Source organism: Dromiciops gliroides, chromosome 3, assembly GCF_019393635.1.
Source record: "Dromiciops gliroides isolate mDroGli1 chromosome 3, mDroGli1.pri, whole genome shotgun sequence".
NCBI classification, from domain to species: domain Eukaryota; kingdom Metazoa; phylum Chordata; class Mammalia; order Microbiotheria; family Microbiotheriidae; genus Dromiciops; species Dromiciops gliroides.
The window spans coordinates 283,151,937-283,172,110 of record NC_057863.1 but is presented as its reverse complement, the minus strand read 5'-3'; the positions used below and the strand labels follow the sequence as shown (position 1 = coordinate 283,172,110).

Below are 20,174 nucleotides of genomic sequence, written 5' to 3'. Positions count from 1 at the left end.
AATGATGTTCCACAATTTTAGTATTTGTAGGTAAAGGCTAAATTTGATTTGATCTGATTTGATCAAATGAGATGACATAACATATGAAAAGTGTTTTGTAAACCTTAATGTGATATATAGATGCTAGCACTTATTACCTGGTCTGGTTAAATTTCAATCAAAACCTAACACTGTAGATAAATTTGGGCATCAAGTCTTATGTAGAGTTACAAGTATATTTCTAGGGGGGCAGCTAGATGGCGCAGTGGTTAAAGCACCGGCCCTGGATTCAGGAGTTCCTGAGTTCAAATCCGGCCTCAGACACTTAACACTTACTAGCTGTGTGACCCTGGGCAAGTCACTTAACCCCCATTGCCCCACAAAAAAACAAAACAAAACAAGTATATTTCTATTGCTTGTTATTTTCTTGTTTGTTTTTACATTCTTATAGATCTCTTCACCAATAGATCTACCTATTTGGGGTGGTAAATTCATAATGCTCAAAGATAGTGTTTTATAGGGAAGGAAACTAGCACAGCCAATTGTGGGCTGATGGAGCATGATGATTAATTATGATTTTTTTGTCCTAAAGAAGTTTTTTTTTTTTTTTTGCTTCTGGAGGTTTTTAGTTTTCTTTTATTTTTAATTTTCAAATGATAATTGTATCAAAAAATATTCTCCCTTCACTTAAAATAAAAAGAAAACAGGATAAAATGTAACACAATGTTAATTTACTGTTTTGGAAAAAACAATATTGAAAACTTTAAAAAAACAGTAATGCATTGCAGTGGTCATGGAATTTCTTCTAGTAGTATTTTAAGAGAGAATGGATTCTCATCTAGATGAGATATAAGGTACATTCTTATTTGAAGGCAAAAAAAAGACTTTTTTTTCTAGTCTAATAATTCATTGCTAGCTTCTCTTTACCCTCATGTTAAGTGATTTGCATTTATTTTAGCACTTTATAAAGCAGTTTCCTCATAACTGTTAAAGGTCAAAAATGTGTTATTCCCATATTACATATAATAAAACTATTGATGAAAGAAGTTAAATAACATCCCCAGATCACATAGATGACAAATGTTGACACTAGAATTCAAAACCAAATCCTCTAACTTCAAATCTAATGCTATTAAAAAAAAAAATGTTTCACACTGTGGCATCTTATAACATTCACATTTAAATATATTTTCAACAACTTAAAAAATACATTGTTTTCTACCATCTTCATTTGACATTTTGTTTTCTAATATAATACTATCATAAGATAACATAGTTTGTCAAATTTACTAGAACTTTACCATCAGAAAGCAAAATTCATTAGAAAGAAGATCCTTCTGGGAATCCATTCAAGAAGATTTAGTCAATGAAGTATCAAATTCGTCTACATCAAAAATTGCTCCTACTGGAACCAAGGCTAATGATACAATAAGGCTCTAAAATAAATTTAACTACAACACTATGCAAAAATAGGGAGATTGAATGATGTTCCACACTGTTCCTCCAGCCTTGGTAAGTGAGTTTCCCTGGGTGTGTGCTCTTCCTATATTTATGCCCACTCTCACATGTTCTCTTCTCCCTTTGGTAATGTTGAGATCAGCTGGAAAGACAAGGAAAAGTATACCCCTGCTTTTATGGAAGAATTTTAATTATTATTTAGATTGGATGTCGTTGCTTTGAAATAAAAGATTCTTTGATTGCTCTGGTAAAAAGGAAACATGGGAGAGACAATTAGTTCAAAATATGTAATTTTGATTAAGTGTTGACCTAAAGCAAACATTGAAGGTGGAATAGTTTTAATAATTCACTTTTTTAAAGGGTGGCCTGTATTACATGTTCTTTTTTAATATGATTTATGGAGCTAATTGATTCCAAACCCTAAAGAACATTATCTAGGTTAGTGGAGTAATATAGGCTGATATTCAATTTTAGATACTACATATATTCAAACTAGAAAATTCATCATTATAATGTTTTCTTGGGACAGCAAGGTGGTTCAATAGATAGCATGTCAGACTTGGAATCAGAAAGACTCATCTTTTTATTTTTTTTTTTTAGACTTTATTTTTTGAGTTATTTAAAAAAAATTTTAGACTCATCTTCTTGAGTTCAAATCTGGCCTGTGACACTTGCTATTTGTGTTGCCCTGGGCAAATAACAACCCTGTTTGCCTCAGTTTCCTCATCTGGAAAATGAGCTGAAAAAGGAAATGGAAACTACGCCAGTATTTCTGCCAAGAAAACCCCAAATGACATCATAGTCAGACACAATTGAAAATAATTGAACAACAATGCTTTTTCATCGTAAAGAAGAAATTATTTTAAATAATGTTCATTTAAAAAGCATGACTGACTAAATTAATTTCTTGATTGGCTAATATTCATTCATATTAGCAAATTATGCTTATCTTGAAATTTCTGATTAAATGAGAATTTTTGCCTTCAGTGCATCCACACCAAAACAACATTTATTAAGCCACTCATAGTTTTTAGAATGCCTTTCTAAAGAAGATAACATACTTCTTGATGTTTTTACTATATATTTCAGATAAAGCTATAATCAGAGGTATGAAATACAAATGATTTAAAAAAAGATAAATCTATTTAAGGCAGGTAATGGTAAAATATACAGATTGTTGGGCTTTCTGTCATGAATACCTCAGATCAAATTCAGCCTCATATACTTACTAGCTCCGTGATCTTAGAAAAGTCATACAATGTCTGTTTGGCCTCAATTTCCAGAACTGTTAATTGGGGACAATAAGAGCACTAATTTCCCATGGTTATTGTAATGGTAAAATGAGAGAATATATGTAGCAAAATAGGTGCATAATAAATTGTTTCTTTCCTAACATCAATGATTATTACATATGTAAAATTAAAAATAAATGCTTGAATAAAAGGAAGACATATCTCTTTGGCAAACCAGCCTTTTTTTAAAAGAAAAAGACAAAATAGTGCATATTTGTATTTTGAATAATTCATTGATTCCTAAATGAAAGCCTGTTATCATGTATCTACAGCTGAATCAGATTACTAATGCATACTCATGTCCTTTGTTAAAATACTAGTGTTGTTCATTTTATCAAAGCCAAAGAGAAATTTCCTTACCTTGAAGCAATGGTTATAACGCTCTGATATTCTTCAGGCAATGAAAAATCTGCCGCATCCCATCCTATAATTCTAGCATTATATACTAAATTCTTAGGGCTTGTGTTTTTCAGAAGAATCTACAAAAGAAGAAAATGCATTGCAATTATTAGACCACATTAAAAAATGTGGGCAAGTTATGATCAGAAGATAATAAAATGATGGAATATGGATTTGAAAAGAATTTTAGAGATAATCTAGTCTCATCCTCTCATTTAGCAGATGAGAAAACTGAATCCAGAGTGAAATAGTAAAAAATAGAGCTGGAATTCAAACCCACGTCTTTGGCCTCCAAACCAAATGCTCTTCAAATGACCTTCCAAATAAAAATGAAAGAAACATAGAATTGGAAAAGAGTCTCACCTCCTTATTTTACAGTGGAAAAAAAGTGAACAATAAAAGTGAAATGCCTTGTCCAAAGCAATGAACAAATGGACAAAACTGAATTAGAATACAGATTTACTGTGTTCTAGTCTACCTTTTTTCTCAAGCTGAGTTTTAAAGAGTAGGGGAGGACTTCCAGGAGCCAAGATGGAAGAGTAAGAAGAAAATCACCATAACTCTCCTATATTCACCCCCAAAAATCATAAAATGGCACCCCAAAACAAATTCTGGAATAGCAGAATCAGCAAAAAAGATGGGGTAAAACGATCTTTTGGCCCAAGAACCTTGAAAGGTCTGCAGGAAAGGTTTGTCTCACTCAGGTAAAAAGGGAGCACAGTCCAGGACAGGAAAAGAACCAGCAAGCCAGCAGTAAGCCTTGCCTTAGAAAACCAATGGGAGATCCTGAGCTCTAATGAGGACAAATAGTCAAATGCCAACACCTGGACACCCCGCGCACCGCCCCCCCCCATATATTTAAAAATAACCAGAGGAATTGGCAGACACCATCTCTAGGATCTACCTGTGCTTCAGTGAAGAAGGCAAAATCTAACACAGGAACATAGCACCTGCCTCAGCATGCCAGAAACCAGAAATGGAATACCAGTTCAGAACCAGGTAATCAACCAGACCCCTATGGCCACCAGCAGCATTAGCTACCCCACCCCAAATCACCCTCTCTGTGCAGCACCAGACAGAACGGTCCTCAATGGACCTCAGAGCAACATCAGTGCATCACCAGTTAAAAAATCAGGGCATTCAGCCCCAGAAAAAAGAAGCCTGAGACAATTCCCCTTCCATCCCAGAAACAGAGCTCAAATTTGGGGGAAAAAAAGTAAAAGGCCAAAAACGATGAGCAAAAAAATAATCTGACCACAGAAAGTTATCATAGTGAGAGGGAAAATCAAGACATAAACTCAAAAGAGGAAATTATGTCAAAACAACTATGGGCAAAGCCCCAAACAACAACAGAAAGTGGCCCCAAGCCCAGAAATGACATTTCTGAGAAGAAATCAAAAAAGAGTCTAAAAATCAGAGAGACAGAAAAGAAAAATGGAGGAAAAATGAGAGTGAAGCAAGAGAATTATGAAAAAAAGGCAGTAGCTTGGAAAAAGAAAATAATTACTTAAAAAATAGAATCCACCAAATAGAAAAGGAGATACAAAAATCCACTGAAGAAAACAACTCCTTTAAAAGTACAATTGGCCAGAGATCTGGGGGGCAGAGCCAAGCAGAGGAAAGGCAGTAACTGCTCAGACTTCCTGACACAATTATCCCCACAAAAAAAGGGAACACAACCAGTAAACAACTCCTAGAGCAGCAGAACCCATAAAAAGATGGCTGAGATTATTTTCCAGCTAAAGGCAGCTTAGAAGTTTGGCAGAAGGGGGTGATGGGCTGGGAGTGGAGTCCAGGTCCACAATTACGCCAACACAGGTACAGCCCCAGGCAAGCTGCACAGTAAAAACTTACCCCCTAACCTCCAAATCAGCTGCAGTGCCAACATCTTCTCAAATTAAGCTCATGGTCTGGTGATAGGACTGAATAGCTGGCCAGGGGGGAGTCTACAGGTATATATGCAGGAGCTAAGTGGGGGGGATTTGGAAGTCCTACCCCAGCAGGGAACTGGGAAGAAACCTTGAGCAGTGGCAGCCCAGGTAGGGGAGGGGTGCAGAGTTGTCAGAGCTAGAAACCATGGCACACAAAGTTTTGTTGTCTAGTTGATTGACAAGTTGGCCTGGGGTTATCTACAGACCAGAGAAAGAGCCAGGCAAGTGAAGAAACTGCCCCTCATTAAATCATAACACCTGGGACCCCCTAAAGCTTGGGACAGTGTATCCTGGAAGCAGGACCCCAAACTAATCAGGAATTAAAAGTCAAGTGAAAGACAGGCAGTATGAGCAGGCAGAGAAAATTGCAAACCATAGAAAGCTTATTTAGTGACAAGGAAGATCAAGGTACACCGTTGGAAGAGGATAGCAACATCAGAGCCCCTACATCTAAATCCTCCAAGAAAAATGTGAATTGGTCTCAGGCCATAGAGATACTCAAAAATGACTTTGAAGATACAGTCAGAGAGGGAGAGGAAAAAATGCAAAGAGAAATGAGGGTGATGCAGGAAAGACATGAGAAAAAGTCAAATGAAAGCTAGCGACTTTATGACAAACCAAGACACAATAAAGCAAATCCAAATGAATAAAAAAAAAATAGATGGCAATGTGAAATATCTTCTTGGAAAAACTGCTGACCTGGAAAATAAATCCAGGAGAGACAATTTGAAAATTATTTGACTACCTGAAAACCATGATCAAGGAAAGAGCTTAGAAATCATACTCCAGGAAATTATCAGGGAAAATTCCCCTGATATTTTAAAAGCAGAAGGTAGAATAGGAATTGAAAGAATCCACTTATGACATCCTAAAAGATATCCCAAAAGGGGATCCCAGGAATATTATAGCCAAATTCCAGAACTCCCAGGTCAAGGAGAAAATATTGCAAGCTGCCAAAAAGAAAGAATTCGAGTACTGTGGAGCCTCAATCAGGATAGCACAAGATCTAGCAGCTTCTATATTAAAGGATCAGAGGGCATGGAATACGATATTCCAGGAGGCAAAGGAATTGGGAGTACAGCCAAGAATCACCTATCCAGCAGGAACTGATTATAATATTTTAGAGGAAAAAAGAGACTTTAATGAAAAAGGGGACTTTCAGGCATTCGTGATGAAAAGACATGAACTGAATGGAAAATTTGACTTTCGAATACAAAATCCTAGAGATCCATAAAAAGGTAAACAGGAAAAAGAAATTAAGAGAGATGTTAAAAGGTTAAACTGTTTACATTCCTACATGGGATGTTAATATATCTAACTCATAATAACTTTTTCAGTATTAGGGCAGATGATAGAAATAAATTTAGACAGAGGCCACAGGTGGGAATTGATTATGAAGGGATGATATCTGTAAAGTATTTTTTTGTTTCTTTCTTTTTGAGGGGTGGTTGGAGTGGGATGACATGCCTGGGGTTATACAGTGGGTGAGTGCTTTTGTGTCTGAGGCCAGATTTGGGCTCAGGTCCTCCTGGGTCCAGGGTGGGTGCTTTGTCACCTAGCTGCCCCATGATGACATCTTTAGGGTAAAATTGAGAGGTGAAAGGAATGGACTGGGGGAGAGGAAGGGGAGAGATAAAATGAGGTGAAATTCCACATGAAAGAAACAGGAAAAGGCTTATGGAGTAGGGGGAGAGACGGGGGAGAAGCAGTGCATTAAATGAACTTTACACTCATCAGAATAGGCTCAAAGACCTTAATATCATCAGAGTTGCCTCAAGGAGGGATTAACACACACACACACACACACACACACACACACACACACACACACAATTGGGTGGCTAATATATTAAAGATGGGCAGTAAATTAGCCTAACACAAATTAGAATTGGCTCAAAGACCTTAATCTCATCAGACTTGGCTCAAGGAGGGAATAACATACACAACCAACTGGGTGGAGTAATCTATCTAACCCTGCAGGAAAATAAGAGGGGAAAGAGGGCAGTCAGAAGCAAATCCATTTTGAGAAGGGATAGGGTGAAAGAAGATAGATAGTAGAGTAAATAACATGGGGAAGGTAATAGGATGGAGGGAAACAGTTAACAATTGTAATTGTGAAAAAGAGAAAAGGGAAAAAATTGTACAAAAATATTTATGGCAACTCTTTGTGGTGGCTAAGAATTGGAAATCAAAGGAATGTCCATCAATTGGGGATTGACTGAACAAGCTGTGGTATATGATTGTAATAGAATATTAGTGTGCTGTAAGAAATGACAAGCGGGATCCTTTCAGAAAAATCTGGAAAGACTCATATGAACTGATGTATAGTGAAGTGCACAGAACCAGGAGGACATTGTGCACAATGACAGCAGTATTTTTCTATGAGCAATTGTGAATGACTTAACTACTCTCAGCAATACAATGATCCAAGACAATCCCAAAGGGCTAACGATGAAGCATGCTATCCACCTCCAGAGAAAGAACTGATATTTATTGAATACCAACTAAAAAAACCGAGTACTTGCAGATTGTACATATATAACCTCTATCAGATTGGTTGCTGTCTTGTAGAAGAGGGAGAAAAGGGAGATCACTTTGATATTTTAAGGAATCAATATAAGACAAAAAGTTTTTTAAAACTTAATTATTATCTTACACAGAGCTCAGTGAGCAGGAGTGTTAACATTGAGATACATCATCTCTTCTCTTTCAAAACAACTGTTTCTCTTCCCCCCACACCATCTAAAAATCCCAAAATTCTCAGTAAAGGGAATTACCCCATTGTAGGGCAAACACCCTCACACAACTAAATTACACTATGATAAAGACTATATGAGTGGAGAGAAAAAGTCAGATGTAAGAAACATTATAAAAGTAGAATGAATTTCTGGAATTAATCTGGGCATCTGAAAAGATTATGATACCATTAAGAGAAATGAAAATTTGAAGAATGGAAAAGGGCAATTAGGTGGCATCGTGGATTGATGATTGGGCCTGGAGTCAGAAAAACCTGAGTTCAAATACAGCCTTACCAGCTTTATCACCTTGGGCAAAGCACTTAAAATCTTTTTACCCCCGTTTCCTCAATTATAAAATAAGGACAATAATAGTACCTATTTCCCAAAATTATTGTGAGATGATATTTGTATAGCATATAGCACAGTGCCTGGCACATACAAAGTGCTGTATGTGTATATGCAAATGTTTGTGTGTACGTGTGTGTGTGTGTGTGTGTATAGATATAAATATATAGATATACATATACATGTATATACATATGTGCTGGCTAAATTATTATTGTTTTTATATCATAAGTAATGTTTTGGACATGTTGAATATGAAACGCCTACAGTATATTTGGGTTAAAATAATGTGTCTGTCTGCTGATGATACTAAAATAAGGTTCAGGATAGTGATAAAAGCTAGACAGATTTTGAAGTAATGTGCAAAGAAATGAAAAACTGAACATTTAAGAGTTATACTATCACCAAGGGAGACATCATGGAAAGAGAAACCTCAAGATGCAGCATTAATGGGCTCTGACATGTAATTGGCATAAGAAAATAATCCAGTAAAAGAGAGTGAGAAAGAATGACAGCTAGAATGAATCCAAAGTAAGTAAGAAAGTTTAGGGGGGGTGATTGATGGTGTCAAAAAATACAGAAAAGTCAAGTAGAATGCAGGCTGAGATAAGGATAATGGCTTTAACAATGAAGAGATATAACCTTGAAGAGAACAGTTTCAATTGAGTACTAGAGTTAGAAATAAGTATGCAAGGGATTGGGAAGGAAAAGGAAGATGAGGTCACATGGACAACATGATTTAGTATTCACAAAATATTAAAAAGAACTTGAGGAAAGACTCCAGCATATGGGCAATCTTCTTTGGAGAATTAGACATCATAAGAAGGCAAAGATATGTTGTAATCTTCCCTAAGTGAAAGAGTTTTTACTCCCATTGAAATCATGGGCTTACCAAAGTAATGAAATATAAAGAAAATCAGTTTTTAAAAGTAGAGAGGAATTAGATGAAGTTTTTTCTGTTGCTCTCCTACCTATTGTAAAACTATGCTGCTATGTAATAAAATCGCAATTTATTTCAAACACCATTTTAATAAGCTCAAAATTTTCAAGATACTGTATTTATTTTTTATACAAGTGTACTTTTACCCTTTTAGAATGCCAAGAGTGGGTAATTTAAATGTAGGTTTGAGTTAATCTCCATTTTATGGAATGGTGAAGGAAAAGCACTCTGCCTAATAAATTACAATTTAAAAATGCCACTAACCAGTATGTCACATTCAAGGACTTCAACATGTTTAGCCTTGATTCATACATGGTTGCTTTTCAAAGAAATTCTTTTCTCATATCCTTAAACATCTAAGTCCACTTCAAAAGAAAACCAACTTGATTCTGGATTCTTAAGGCTTCATCTCTTAATGCAGGTTTATGTTATTTTTAAAAATGAGGATGTGATGGCTCCTAGAAGATTTGACTTATAAATTAATAAGTATGAGGTCAGTTATAATTTGGTGCTCTACCATATCCACTTAATATAGAATCTGCCATTTTTCCTCTTGATCCATATTCACTGCCAATTTCTAATGAGGTACCATCACCAACATTGTTCACTTTCTCTGTTGCTGCTGCTACTGAGACAGTCTTCATTCTCATGAATCCCTTTGCAGCATAATAGTGGAATCAAAATACTTTATTTATACAGATGACATCCATTTGGTTTTAACCAAAATATGTCAACAAAAATGCATCCAACAAATAGTTGAGTCATGCAAATTTGCTTATAGACATGGAAGGGGCTTCTGACAGCATTCAGGATTAGGTCAATGCCACCATAAATTACAAAAATGCTATTGTTATAGTGCCTAAGACAACTGATTGATACTGATTATATAATGAAATGATGGAAACTGAGTTTCTACTATTGTACATTGCAAAAAGTTAGCATCTAGCAGATACCTAGAAAGACATGACCAAGTGGCTAAAATTATACACTAGAAACTCACTATTCATTATTTTAAAAATGAGAACTCCCATGCTATAAATACAAATCCCATAAGAAATGAATAGTTCTCCAATTATTTAGTTCTGTCTTTATTTCTGTGAGCAATGCTTTGTAGGAGCATTCCATTAGTTCCTGTGTGGTGTTAGTCTTAGTACATAAACTCTCTGGTACTTTCTACATTCCATAGCTGTGTTGAATAGAATGTGTCTTTCTGTCTTTTCCTGAAGAGTTTTGTTGGTTACATAGAGAAATGCTCATGTTTTATGTGAACATATTTTACCTGCTACAGTTTTTTTTCTGATATAGTTAATTGGTTCAGTTAATTTTAGTTGATTCTGTGATTATCCAAATAAAAAAATCATATCTGCAAAAAGCGACAAATTTTTCTCTTATTTTATATTTATTCCCTCATTTTCTATCATTGCTCTAGTTGCATTTTAGCACTATGTTGAATACTAGAAGTGATAATGGGCACCCTTGCTTTAAATCTAATCTTATTGGGGGTGGGGACATAATGGAGAAGTCCAAAGAAATTAAAAAATTGTGCAGATGGTGATATAAGAGGAGAAGACTGCCCTAGGCTGCCTCTTTAAATGGAAAGTTTGGAGTTCATAGCTCTGCCCTCCAATCAGAGGATCAGAGGGCACTAATGACCTGTAAGGACCAAGTTTGATTTAATTTTGCTGGGTGATGAGATTTCCCAAAGAAGAGTTTCTTGGAACATGAAGATAAAAGGAAATCAGATGAAAATTAATTCCATGGGATACCTGCCCCCCCATCCCCTTCTCCATGTTTTCATACTCTTTATCTTATGTATTCTTATGACATAATTTTGTGAGTTCTTTCTGTTTCATTCTCATTTCCTCCAAAGTATAGTCCCCTAGATCTAAGATAACCAGAATAAGACAAAACCTTTCCTAGTCCCTTCCCCTGTCTTATTTAAAAATTTCTCTTTGACCAATGAAGACATTAAAGTCCTAAGAGTATGCTTATTGCTTCTCCCCTCCCAACATTAAGCATATAAGTAGTTCATCCTCACATAGTCCCTTTGAATTTATGAATTGCCTGTACCTTTCTATGCTTCTCCTGTTTCTTGCATTTCCATTCTAAAGTGTCTACTTCCTTCAGAACTTTTCACCAGGAATGCTTAAAAATTCCTTATTTTGTTAAAGATCTACTTTTTCCTCAGTTGGGATTTCTTGTCATATGTTTTCTTTGTTATAATATTTTGCCTTTTGGAATATGTCTCCAATGTCTCCTCCCTCTAGAATAGCTGCTGCTCTGGTGTGACCCTTCCTATAGTTCCTTTCTACCTGAACTTTTTTTTTCTTTATGACTATTTGAAGTATTTTCCTTTTGACCTGAGATCTCTATATTTTAATTATTATGTTCTGAGGAGTTTTCATGTGGCAATTCCTAGAAATTACCAATGCATTCTATTTTCACTTTGCTCTCTTCTTCAAAAAGACAGAAGTTTTCATTTCTGATTTCTTGAAATATGGTATCCAACCCTTTTCCTGGTTATGTCCCCTTATCCCTTAAAGAGGATGGTGTACTCAAAACATCCAGACTTCATATTTTCTTATCAAATGCTAATTACACAGGAGAGGATCATGAAGACGACTGGAAAGCATTTTGAGTCCCCTAGCAAATAAAATCATTTTCTTTAAGTTAACAATAAAGAATTTTTTTCTGCTAGCCCTTCTTTGAGCAGAGCTGAGTGACTAGCCTTGTTACCCTTTCTCACTCTCTCCTGTTGGCAGAAATCATGGATGGCAAGATTCCTGAGATATCTATTAAAACCTCCCAGTGAGTCACATTTAGACAAGCCAAGTGGATAGACCCATAACCTACATAGGCAACATTCACACAAATTACAAAATTTTTATAACAACATTTTTGTTTGGTTTGGGGGGGGCTGGGGGGCAATGAGGGTTAAGTGACTTGCTCAGGGTCACATAGGTAGTAAGTGTCAAGTGTCTGAGGCCAGGTTTGAACTCGGGTACTCCTGAATCTAGGGCTGGTGCTTTATCCACTGTGCCACCTAGCTGCCCCCATGATACATTTTAATACCATAAACACTGAAAGTAAACAATGAGAGAATAACTCACCCAAGAGCTACTTGAAGACTCTCCTGAAGATAAAATTGACTTTTCTCCCATCCACCCAGGCTTCTCCCTTTGAATCAGAAAGGTGTGAAGAAAGAAGTGAAAGATTTGAAAGGGCAAATGGTTTTCTTTCTGGGAGACCAGAGTGGGGGAGTGCAGAAAAGTATTCATCAGAATGATGTTCCTCACCAGTCCCAGGGCCTATTGGTCATTGCCTTACTCATTCCTAGTGCCTTGTTCCTGGTCACAGCTATGTTCTAATAAGCTTACAATTTCATCTGTTATATAATTTTTCCTGGTCTACTCTCCTCCATACTCAGACTCTATAATCTCTGCTCCTGTCTATCAAAGAGGTGATACATCATTCCTCAGCTCAGACAGTCCAGGAGGTAGTCATGGCTGCTGCTCCCTCCTACACCAACCTTGTTCTCTGGCAAGACAGAGACAGCATCTCATGTGTTTTCTCCTTGGACTTCAACTTCTTTTTGGAAGTCCATTTGAAGTCAAGAACAAGAAAATAGTAAGAACTGGTGAGAATAATAGTTTGCCTGATCCACAAGAAGAAATTCAGCCTACCACATTTTCAGTGGTAACTTCTTAGGGCATAGAGCAAGTTCCAATTACATTAACAAAAGGCTCTTTAGAAGTTATGTTTCCTGAACCTTAAATTGGAATATGCTTCCCTAGATTTTAGTCATTGGGCAGCTAGGCGGCACAGTGGATAAAGCACTGGCCTTGGATTCAGGAGGACCTGAGTTCAAATCCAGCCTCAAACACTTGACACTTACTAGTTGTGTGACCCCGAGCAAGTCACTTAACCCTCACTGCCCCACAAAAAAAGATTGTAATCAATAGGCTCAACTAGACCTTTATCTAAACAAGAGTCATAAAATGAATGGACATGGGAAAGCTCTGTCCATATTCTCCAAATGAAGAGGTTAGAAGGGCAGCCATCTCATCATTTCCCACATAGCTGCACTCTTCTAGACTTTATCATAGTCTCTCACTGGGGGCATATAGGAGGAGAATGTTATAGACAGAGTTTACCTAGATGTTAGAAAGAATTTGATAAAGCTTCTCATACAGTTCCTATGGAGAAGATGAGAGGAAGTAGACTAGACAATAAAACAATTAGAAGAATGCTGAACTGATTTAATGAATTGGTACAAAAATAATCATTAATGATTGAATGTCAACTTTGCAGGTCTCCACTAAAGTACCTGAGTATTCTGTACTAGTCTCTATGTTTTGTTTAATATTGTTTTCAGTGACTTAAATAAATACACAAGATGGCATGCTTATCATAGTTGAACATGACACAAAGCTTTGAAGGAAAGTTAATGTACTAGATGGCAAAGTGAGGTTCCAAAAGATAGTGTTAGGCTGGAGCACTGAGTTCAATCTAATAACATATAATTCAATAGAGATAAGTATTCAACAATCATTTTCTAAGTCACACTGTATCAGGTACTGTGATAAGTCTAGAGGATACAAAGAAAGGGTAAATATGGGGTAAACAATACACAAATAGTCATGTATATAAAAGATGTAGACAATATAAACGGGAGGGATTCCTAGAGGGAAGTCACAAGCCACCTGGAAAATGTGAATGGCCTCTTAAAGTAGGTGGTATTTGAGCTAGGACTTAAAGGAAGCCTGAGAAGTGAAGTAGAGGTTGAGAAGAGAAATCATTGAAGGAATCTGCAGCAGCCAGCAGAAAAGTCATTGGGCAGGGAGCTAGAGTATTTTGTTCAAGGAAAAGCAAAGAAACCAATGTCACTGGATCACAGACTATGGGTTGGGATGGCAAATAAAGTGTAAAAGGCCTGGAAAGGCAAAAGGAGACTGGGTTATAAAGGGATAGAAAAGCCAATCAGAGAAGGAGACAACTAGAGTTATTGAATTGTGGGCAACATGGTTAGAACTGAACTTTAGGAAGATCACTTTGGAGCTTAATGGAGGATGGACTGGAATGGAGAGGGTCTTGAGGAAGAGAAATCAGGCAGAAGGCTATTTACAATATTCTAGGCATTAAGTGATGAGGCGCCACATCCGGGTGGCAGCTGTATGAGTGAAGAGAAGGGGACATATACAAGAGATGTTGAGAAGGAAGCAACAACGTAACTTGGAAACAAATTGGATGTGTGAGTTTAACTTGAATGAGTAGTTAAGGATAACACTTAGATTGCAAGCTTGAGTAACTGAAAATATCATGGTACCCTTTAGAAAGCAAGACAAAACAAAAGGTAGAAAGAAAGCAGGATTTGGAAGAAAAGATAAGAAGTTCTGGTTTTGGATATGTTGATTTTGAGATGACTATTTGTCATTGAACTTTTTGGTCATGTCTGACTGTTCATGACCCCATTTGGGGTTTTCCGGGCAGAGATACTGGTGTGGTTTGCCATTTCCTTCTATTACCTTGCTCATTTTACAGATAAGGAAACTGAGGCAAACAGGGTTAAGTGACTTGCCCAGGGTCACACAGCTAGTAAGTGTCTGAGACCAGATTTGAACGCATAAAGATGAGTATTCCTGACTTCAGGCCCAGCACTCTATCCACTGTGCCACCTAGCTGCCCTTGAAATATCTAAGAGACATCCAGTTTGAAATGTCCAATAGCCAATTATTGGCGCAGCTAGGTAGCACACTGGATAAAGTGCTGGCCATGGATTCAGAAGGACCTGAGTTCAAATCCAGTCTCAGACATTTGACACTTACTAGCTGTGTGACCCTGGGCAAGTCACTTAACCCTCATTGCCCCATGAAAGAAAGAATGAAAAGAAGGAAGAAAGGAAGGGAAGGGAAGGGAAGGGAAGGGAAGGGAAGGGAAGGGAAGGGAAGGGAAGGGAAGGGAAGGGAAGGGAAGGGAAGGGAAGGGAAGGGAAGGGAAGGGAAGGGAAGGGAAGGGAAGGGAAGGGAAGGGAAGGGAAGGGAAGGGAAGGGAAGGGAAGGGAAGGGAAGGGAAGGGAAGGGAAGGGAAGGGAAGGGAAGGGAAGGGAAGGGAAGGGAAGGGAAGGGAAGGGAAGGGAAGGGAAGGGAAGGGAAGGGAAGGGAAGGGAAGGGAAGGGAAGGGAAGGGAAGGGAAGGGAAGGGAAGGGAAGGGAAGGGAAGGGAAGGGAAGGGAAGGAAAGGGAAGGGAAGGGAAGGGAAGGAAAGGGAAGGGAAGGGAAGGGAAGGAAAGGAAGGAAGGAAGGAAGGAAGGAAGGAAGGAAGGAAGGAAGGAAGGAAGAAAAATGGGGATCAGACTGGACTGAAAGAGACTGGAGATCAGGAGAGAGCATAGTGTTGGAGAATAGATTTGAGAATCACCCATGTAGAGATAATTGAATCCATGAGAATAACCTTTTTTCCTCTCTGGCAAATTTTCCTATTACAATAAGCTGATAGTTCACAAAAGTGCTAGAATCATGGTTATGTTCAAAAGCCACCTTCTGCAAGAAGCCTATACTGATTATTCAGGAATAACCTCTCTTTTCTGAATTTACATACAATATCAATAAATTAATATCTGTAAATACTAGCCAGGCAAGTCGCTGTTGTTAGAATGTTCACTTTTCTCTATTAGCACTTGCACAAAATCACTGGTAAGTAAGCAACTGCTTGGAAGACAGAAAATGTCAGGCTTTCCTGTCTATTTAATAAATGAAATAAATAAATGAACCTAGTGACCATAAAAATTCAAAACCACTTTAAAAATAAAGTTCAACTCTCTTCTTCCCCACTTACCACACTCACTAACAATCACCACTAATACCAAAATCCAGCTGATTAATGGGTAAATTTGAGAGATTAACTTCATAATATGTATACCTACCATTTGTTACATGCTGATTTCCAGATTAGGCAGGAATGTGACACTTCCTCTTTTGACATGCCATTGAGATAGCAGTTCAAGAGCACATGCAAGTATGCATGCAGTTCTATCATCCCTTTGCCATTTAAACACTTGACAGTATTTTTAGACTTCAGGGAGCCCTTTAGATCCAATGATCAGAAGGTTCTGTTCCTCCCCACAGCCATACATACCTGTCTGATGACAGTGGTATGCAGGGAACAGGGAAACTCAACAATCTTCGTAGGTAAGTAAGGTGGTAGGTTTTCATACAGATAGACACAAAGCATAATCATCAGAACTGGATTTGGATCACAAATGTCAATGGCCTAGTTTCAAAGCAGAAAAAATATATACAAATTAGCAGAAGAGATGAACCATAACATGTGAAGACATTATTAGGCAGATACTAAAAGGCAGTGTGGTGCAGTGGATAGTGAATTGGCCTAAGAGGCACCCAGGTGGTACAACAGATAAAGCTCTGGGCCTGGAATCACAAAGATCTGAGTTCAAATGTGACCCCAGATATTTAGCTGTGATACCCTGGGCAACTCACTTAATCTCTGTTTTTCTAAGTTTCCTCAACTATAAAATGGACATAATAACAGTGCTGACCTCACAGAGCTGTTGTGAGCATAAACTAAGATAATATTTGTAAAGTGCAACTTAGTACCATTAAGCCCTTAATGCCCTGGGCTACCCTCTAGACAGTTAATGATAGAACAGCTGCCTATAAGCATTAATAGCAAGACTTTCCTTACCTGGAATTTCCTACTCCAGTGAAATGAATGAGTCTGGACATAGCAATCATATTCTTTAGTCGTTTCAGTCATGCCTAGCTCCTCATGAAAATATTTGGGATTTTCTTTGCAAAGATACTGAAGTGGTTTGCCATTTTCTTTTCCAGCTCATTTTACAGATGAGAAACCTGAGGCAAGCAGGTTTAAGTGACTTGCCCAGGGGCACACAGCTATTAAGTGTCTGAGGCCAGATTTGAACTCATGAAGCTGAATCTTCCTGTTTGTATCCACTGTGCTACTTAGCTGCCTAGTTACTAAATATTTGTAAAAATGTTATTATTTTCCATCCAATGTATGCTGCCCCCCCAAAACAAAGATAGGGAATAAGGGAATGTGAAAATCAGCTTGAGTGTCATGGAAAGGGAAGTAGAAATGGTATACAAAAATTTATGTTCCTAGAAATTCCTGAGTTTTCTAGTGAAGGTTATAGGGAGACTTAGATTTAAGTGACTACAAGCTCAGTAGGGTATCAGCAGTGCCAAAAACAAAATAAAACCCTTATGTAGTCTGGAGCTAGAATTACCAGAAACATTATTCCGAAATAGGGGAGATAATTGCTCCATTGTACTTGGCATTACTTATAACACATCTGGAATACAGGGCTTTCTAGGGGCACTACATTTTAAAAACAGCACTGATTAGAGTTTCTAGAGAATGTTTTTTAAAATACATATGTGGGGGCAGCTAGGTGGCACAGTGGATAAAGCATTGGCCCTGGATTCAGGAAGACCTGAGTTCAAATCTGGACTCAGACAGATTTGTGACCCTGGGCAAGTGACTTAACCCCCATTGCCCCGCAAAAAAAAAAAAAAAACAACAACAAAAAACAAAAACAAAAATACATATGTGAAATGAATGAACAAATGAGGGAAACTTAGCTTTCAAATATCTGAAGGACTGTCATCTTTAGAAGTCAACTTGGTCTTTATGTAGTACTCTCTTGTGGACTCATAATGGGAAGGATTCTTTTCCCTTACCTCAGAGTAGATGTGTATATCCTCCGATTACTTCCTGTCTACTGTGGAGCCACTTTTAATTTCCTGAGGAGGTAGAACTCCATGGATATGATAAGGATACAGTCCCCACCCCTCAAACCTCTCCTTCCCACTTCTAGATGTAAAACAAAGATGACTCTTTCATCTATAAAGAGAGGGGGAGGTTGCTCTTCCCTCTCCCCAAGCCTGGCTCCATAAACCCCTTAGCCTCTTAGGTAAGCCCATGTCTAGGGTGGGACCACCTCCTCTTTGGGACTTCTTTCTTTTCATGCAGGACCTTGTTAGAAGTTGGAAGGCAAAAGGTATCTTCACCCCTCCCCTTCCTGAACACCCAAGCAACCAGAACTCAGCTACTGAAGCAGTTGCAGCAACAATAGCCATAGCATAAAAAGCAACAGAATAACCATTAGAGAAAGAGTCATCCCCAGTGAATGAAAACACGATAAAGAACACACTTGGAGTTTTAAGTGTAAGTGAAATATAAAATAACTCATAAGTAGCTCTTTGCAAATATCCCAACAAGGTTTGCAAAACAGATTCCTAACTTAACTGTAATCATTCTACAATTATTTATTGATTGTTGTTGTTGTTGAGTTTTTTCAGTCGTGTCCTACCTTTTGGGGATTTCTTGACAAGGATTCTGGAGTGGTTTGCCATTTCCTTCTCTAGCTCATTTTACAGATAAGGCAAACGGGATTAAGTAACTTGCTCCAGGTCACACAGCTATATCTGAGGCTAGATTTGAACTCAAGTCTTCTTCAAGCCAAGCTGACCTTTATTGATCAGTATCACACTTTGGGGGTAGGCATAAAACTGTTTCAGGCACCATTAATATTTGTACACTGGGTAGCCTTCTTTTTTTTTCCTTTTCCCTCCTTCCTTTCGCACTGTTTTCCTTTAGACCATAGTTGGGAATATTATGGTTCCTAAGGAATCTGAGAAGGGAGTGGAGGTATGGGGAGTTTTGTTGCCCTATTGAGGAAACAGGCTGCCCCTAAGCAATGAAGCTAGGGGAAGGAATGATAGTGGACAAAGAACAGAAACTGACAAAGGAAGTCAGCCCCCATGACTTCACTGTGGCTAGCCTCAGTGCTAGACATATAATTCTAGTGGGAACACGAAAGATAAATATTTAGGATCTGAATTAGTGAAGAAAGAAGACCAAAGAAAATTATCTCTAATTTTCTCATCCCACTTCCGAAGAGTACAAAGGGGGCAGAGCAGATATTCCCCAAGGAAGTTCCCATATACTAAAGAATGCAGTTGTTTATTAGATACTTATAAAATGTTATACATCATCATTTTTGCTTCCCATGGATCTTGCCCCCAAGTAGACATAGGGAATAAAAGAATGTTAAAATCAGATACAGTGAGAAGTGGTAAGCTTGGGTGTCATGGAAAGAAAAGCAGAAATGGTTTATAAAAATCTACATTCTTAGAAATTCCTAAACTCTACAGGGAAAGTTATTGGGAGGATTAGGCCAGTTTTTTTAAATTTTTAATTTGGGGGCGGGGAATGAGGGTTAAGTAACTTGCCCAGGGTCACACAGCTAGTAAGTGTCAAGTGTCTGAGGCTGGATTTGAACTCAGGTCCTCCTGAATCCAGGGCTGGTGCTTTATCCAATGTGCCACCTAGCTGCCCTGAGGCTTAGGACATTTAAGTGACTATGTTAGGGGGCAAATGGTTGCCACAGGACTAGGTCTGTTGTCAACAGAAGCCTTAATGACAGTAGTTCCTTCTCTGATAGGTCAGAGATGGAGATTCTTCAGAAGACCCAGTCTTGTTAACAAGCACATCTTACTAGTAATGTATTCTGTGCTAAACCAATAAGCCATTATTCTCCCCCATACTGGGACCAATCCAATGATTTAGACCTGGGGTTAAAATGCAATGAGATACTCAAGGACCATAAAATACAATAAAAACAATTTTACTTTAAATGATTAAAAAGGATACAATTCCTCAAGTTAAAAATTATACTGAATCAGAACATTCTTCTCCTCTGCCTCCACAGTCTCCAAGGCAATTAGTAAAGCTAATTCAGAGGAATGAGAGTTTTACTAAAACCTCTGACACCAACTCTCTATAGGATGAGTTTTTATCCTTTTTTTAAAATAATAAACATTTTTATTTATAGTTTGGGGTTCCAATTTTTATTCCTCTTTTCCTCCCTCCCTGAGATGGTAAGCAATCAGACATGTATGTTTATGTAAAACATTACCACGTTAGACATTTTGAATAAGAAAAGTTGAATAAAAGAAAAAAACTAAAGAGTGAAAACTATCATGCTTCACTCTGTGTTCCATCAATATCAGTTCTTTCTTTGGAGGTGGATAGTATGTTTCTTCCATAGTCCT

At 37.7% G+C, this 20,174-nt stretch overlaps 1 protein-coding gene across 1 annotated transcript in view; it reads right to left on the bottom strand.

Annotated features, from left to right (window-relative positions):
* CFAP47 (cilia and flagella associated protein 47) overlaps positions 1 to 20,174 on the bottom strand; it is an 849,402-nt gene that overhangs the window by 541,111 nt on the left and 288,117 nt on the right. Inside the window, 2 exon segments of the mRNA XM_043993472.1 lie at positions 3,090 to 3,208; positions 16,216 to 16,350. Of these exon segments, the coding sequence (XP_043849407.1) occupies positions 3,090 to 3,208; positions 16,216 to 16,350 (254 nt within the window).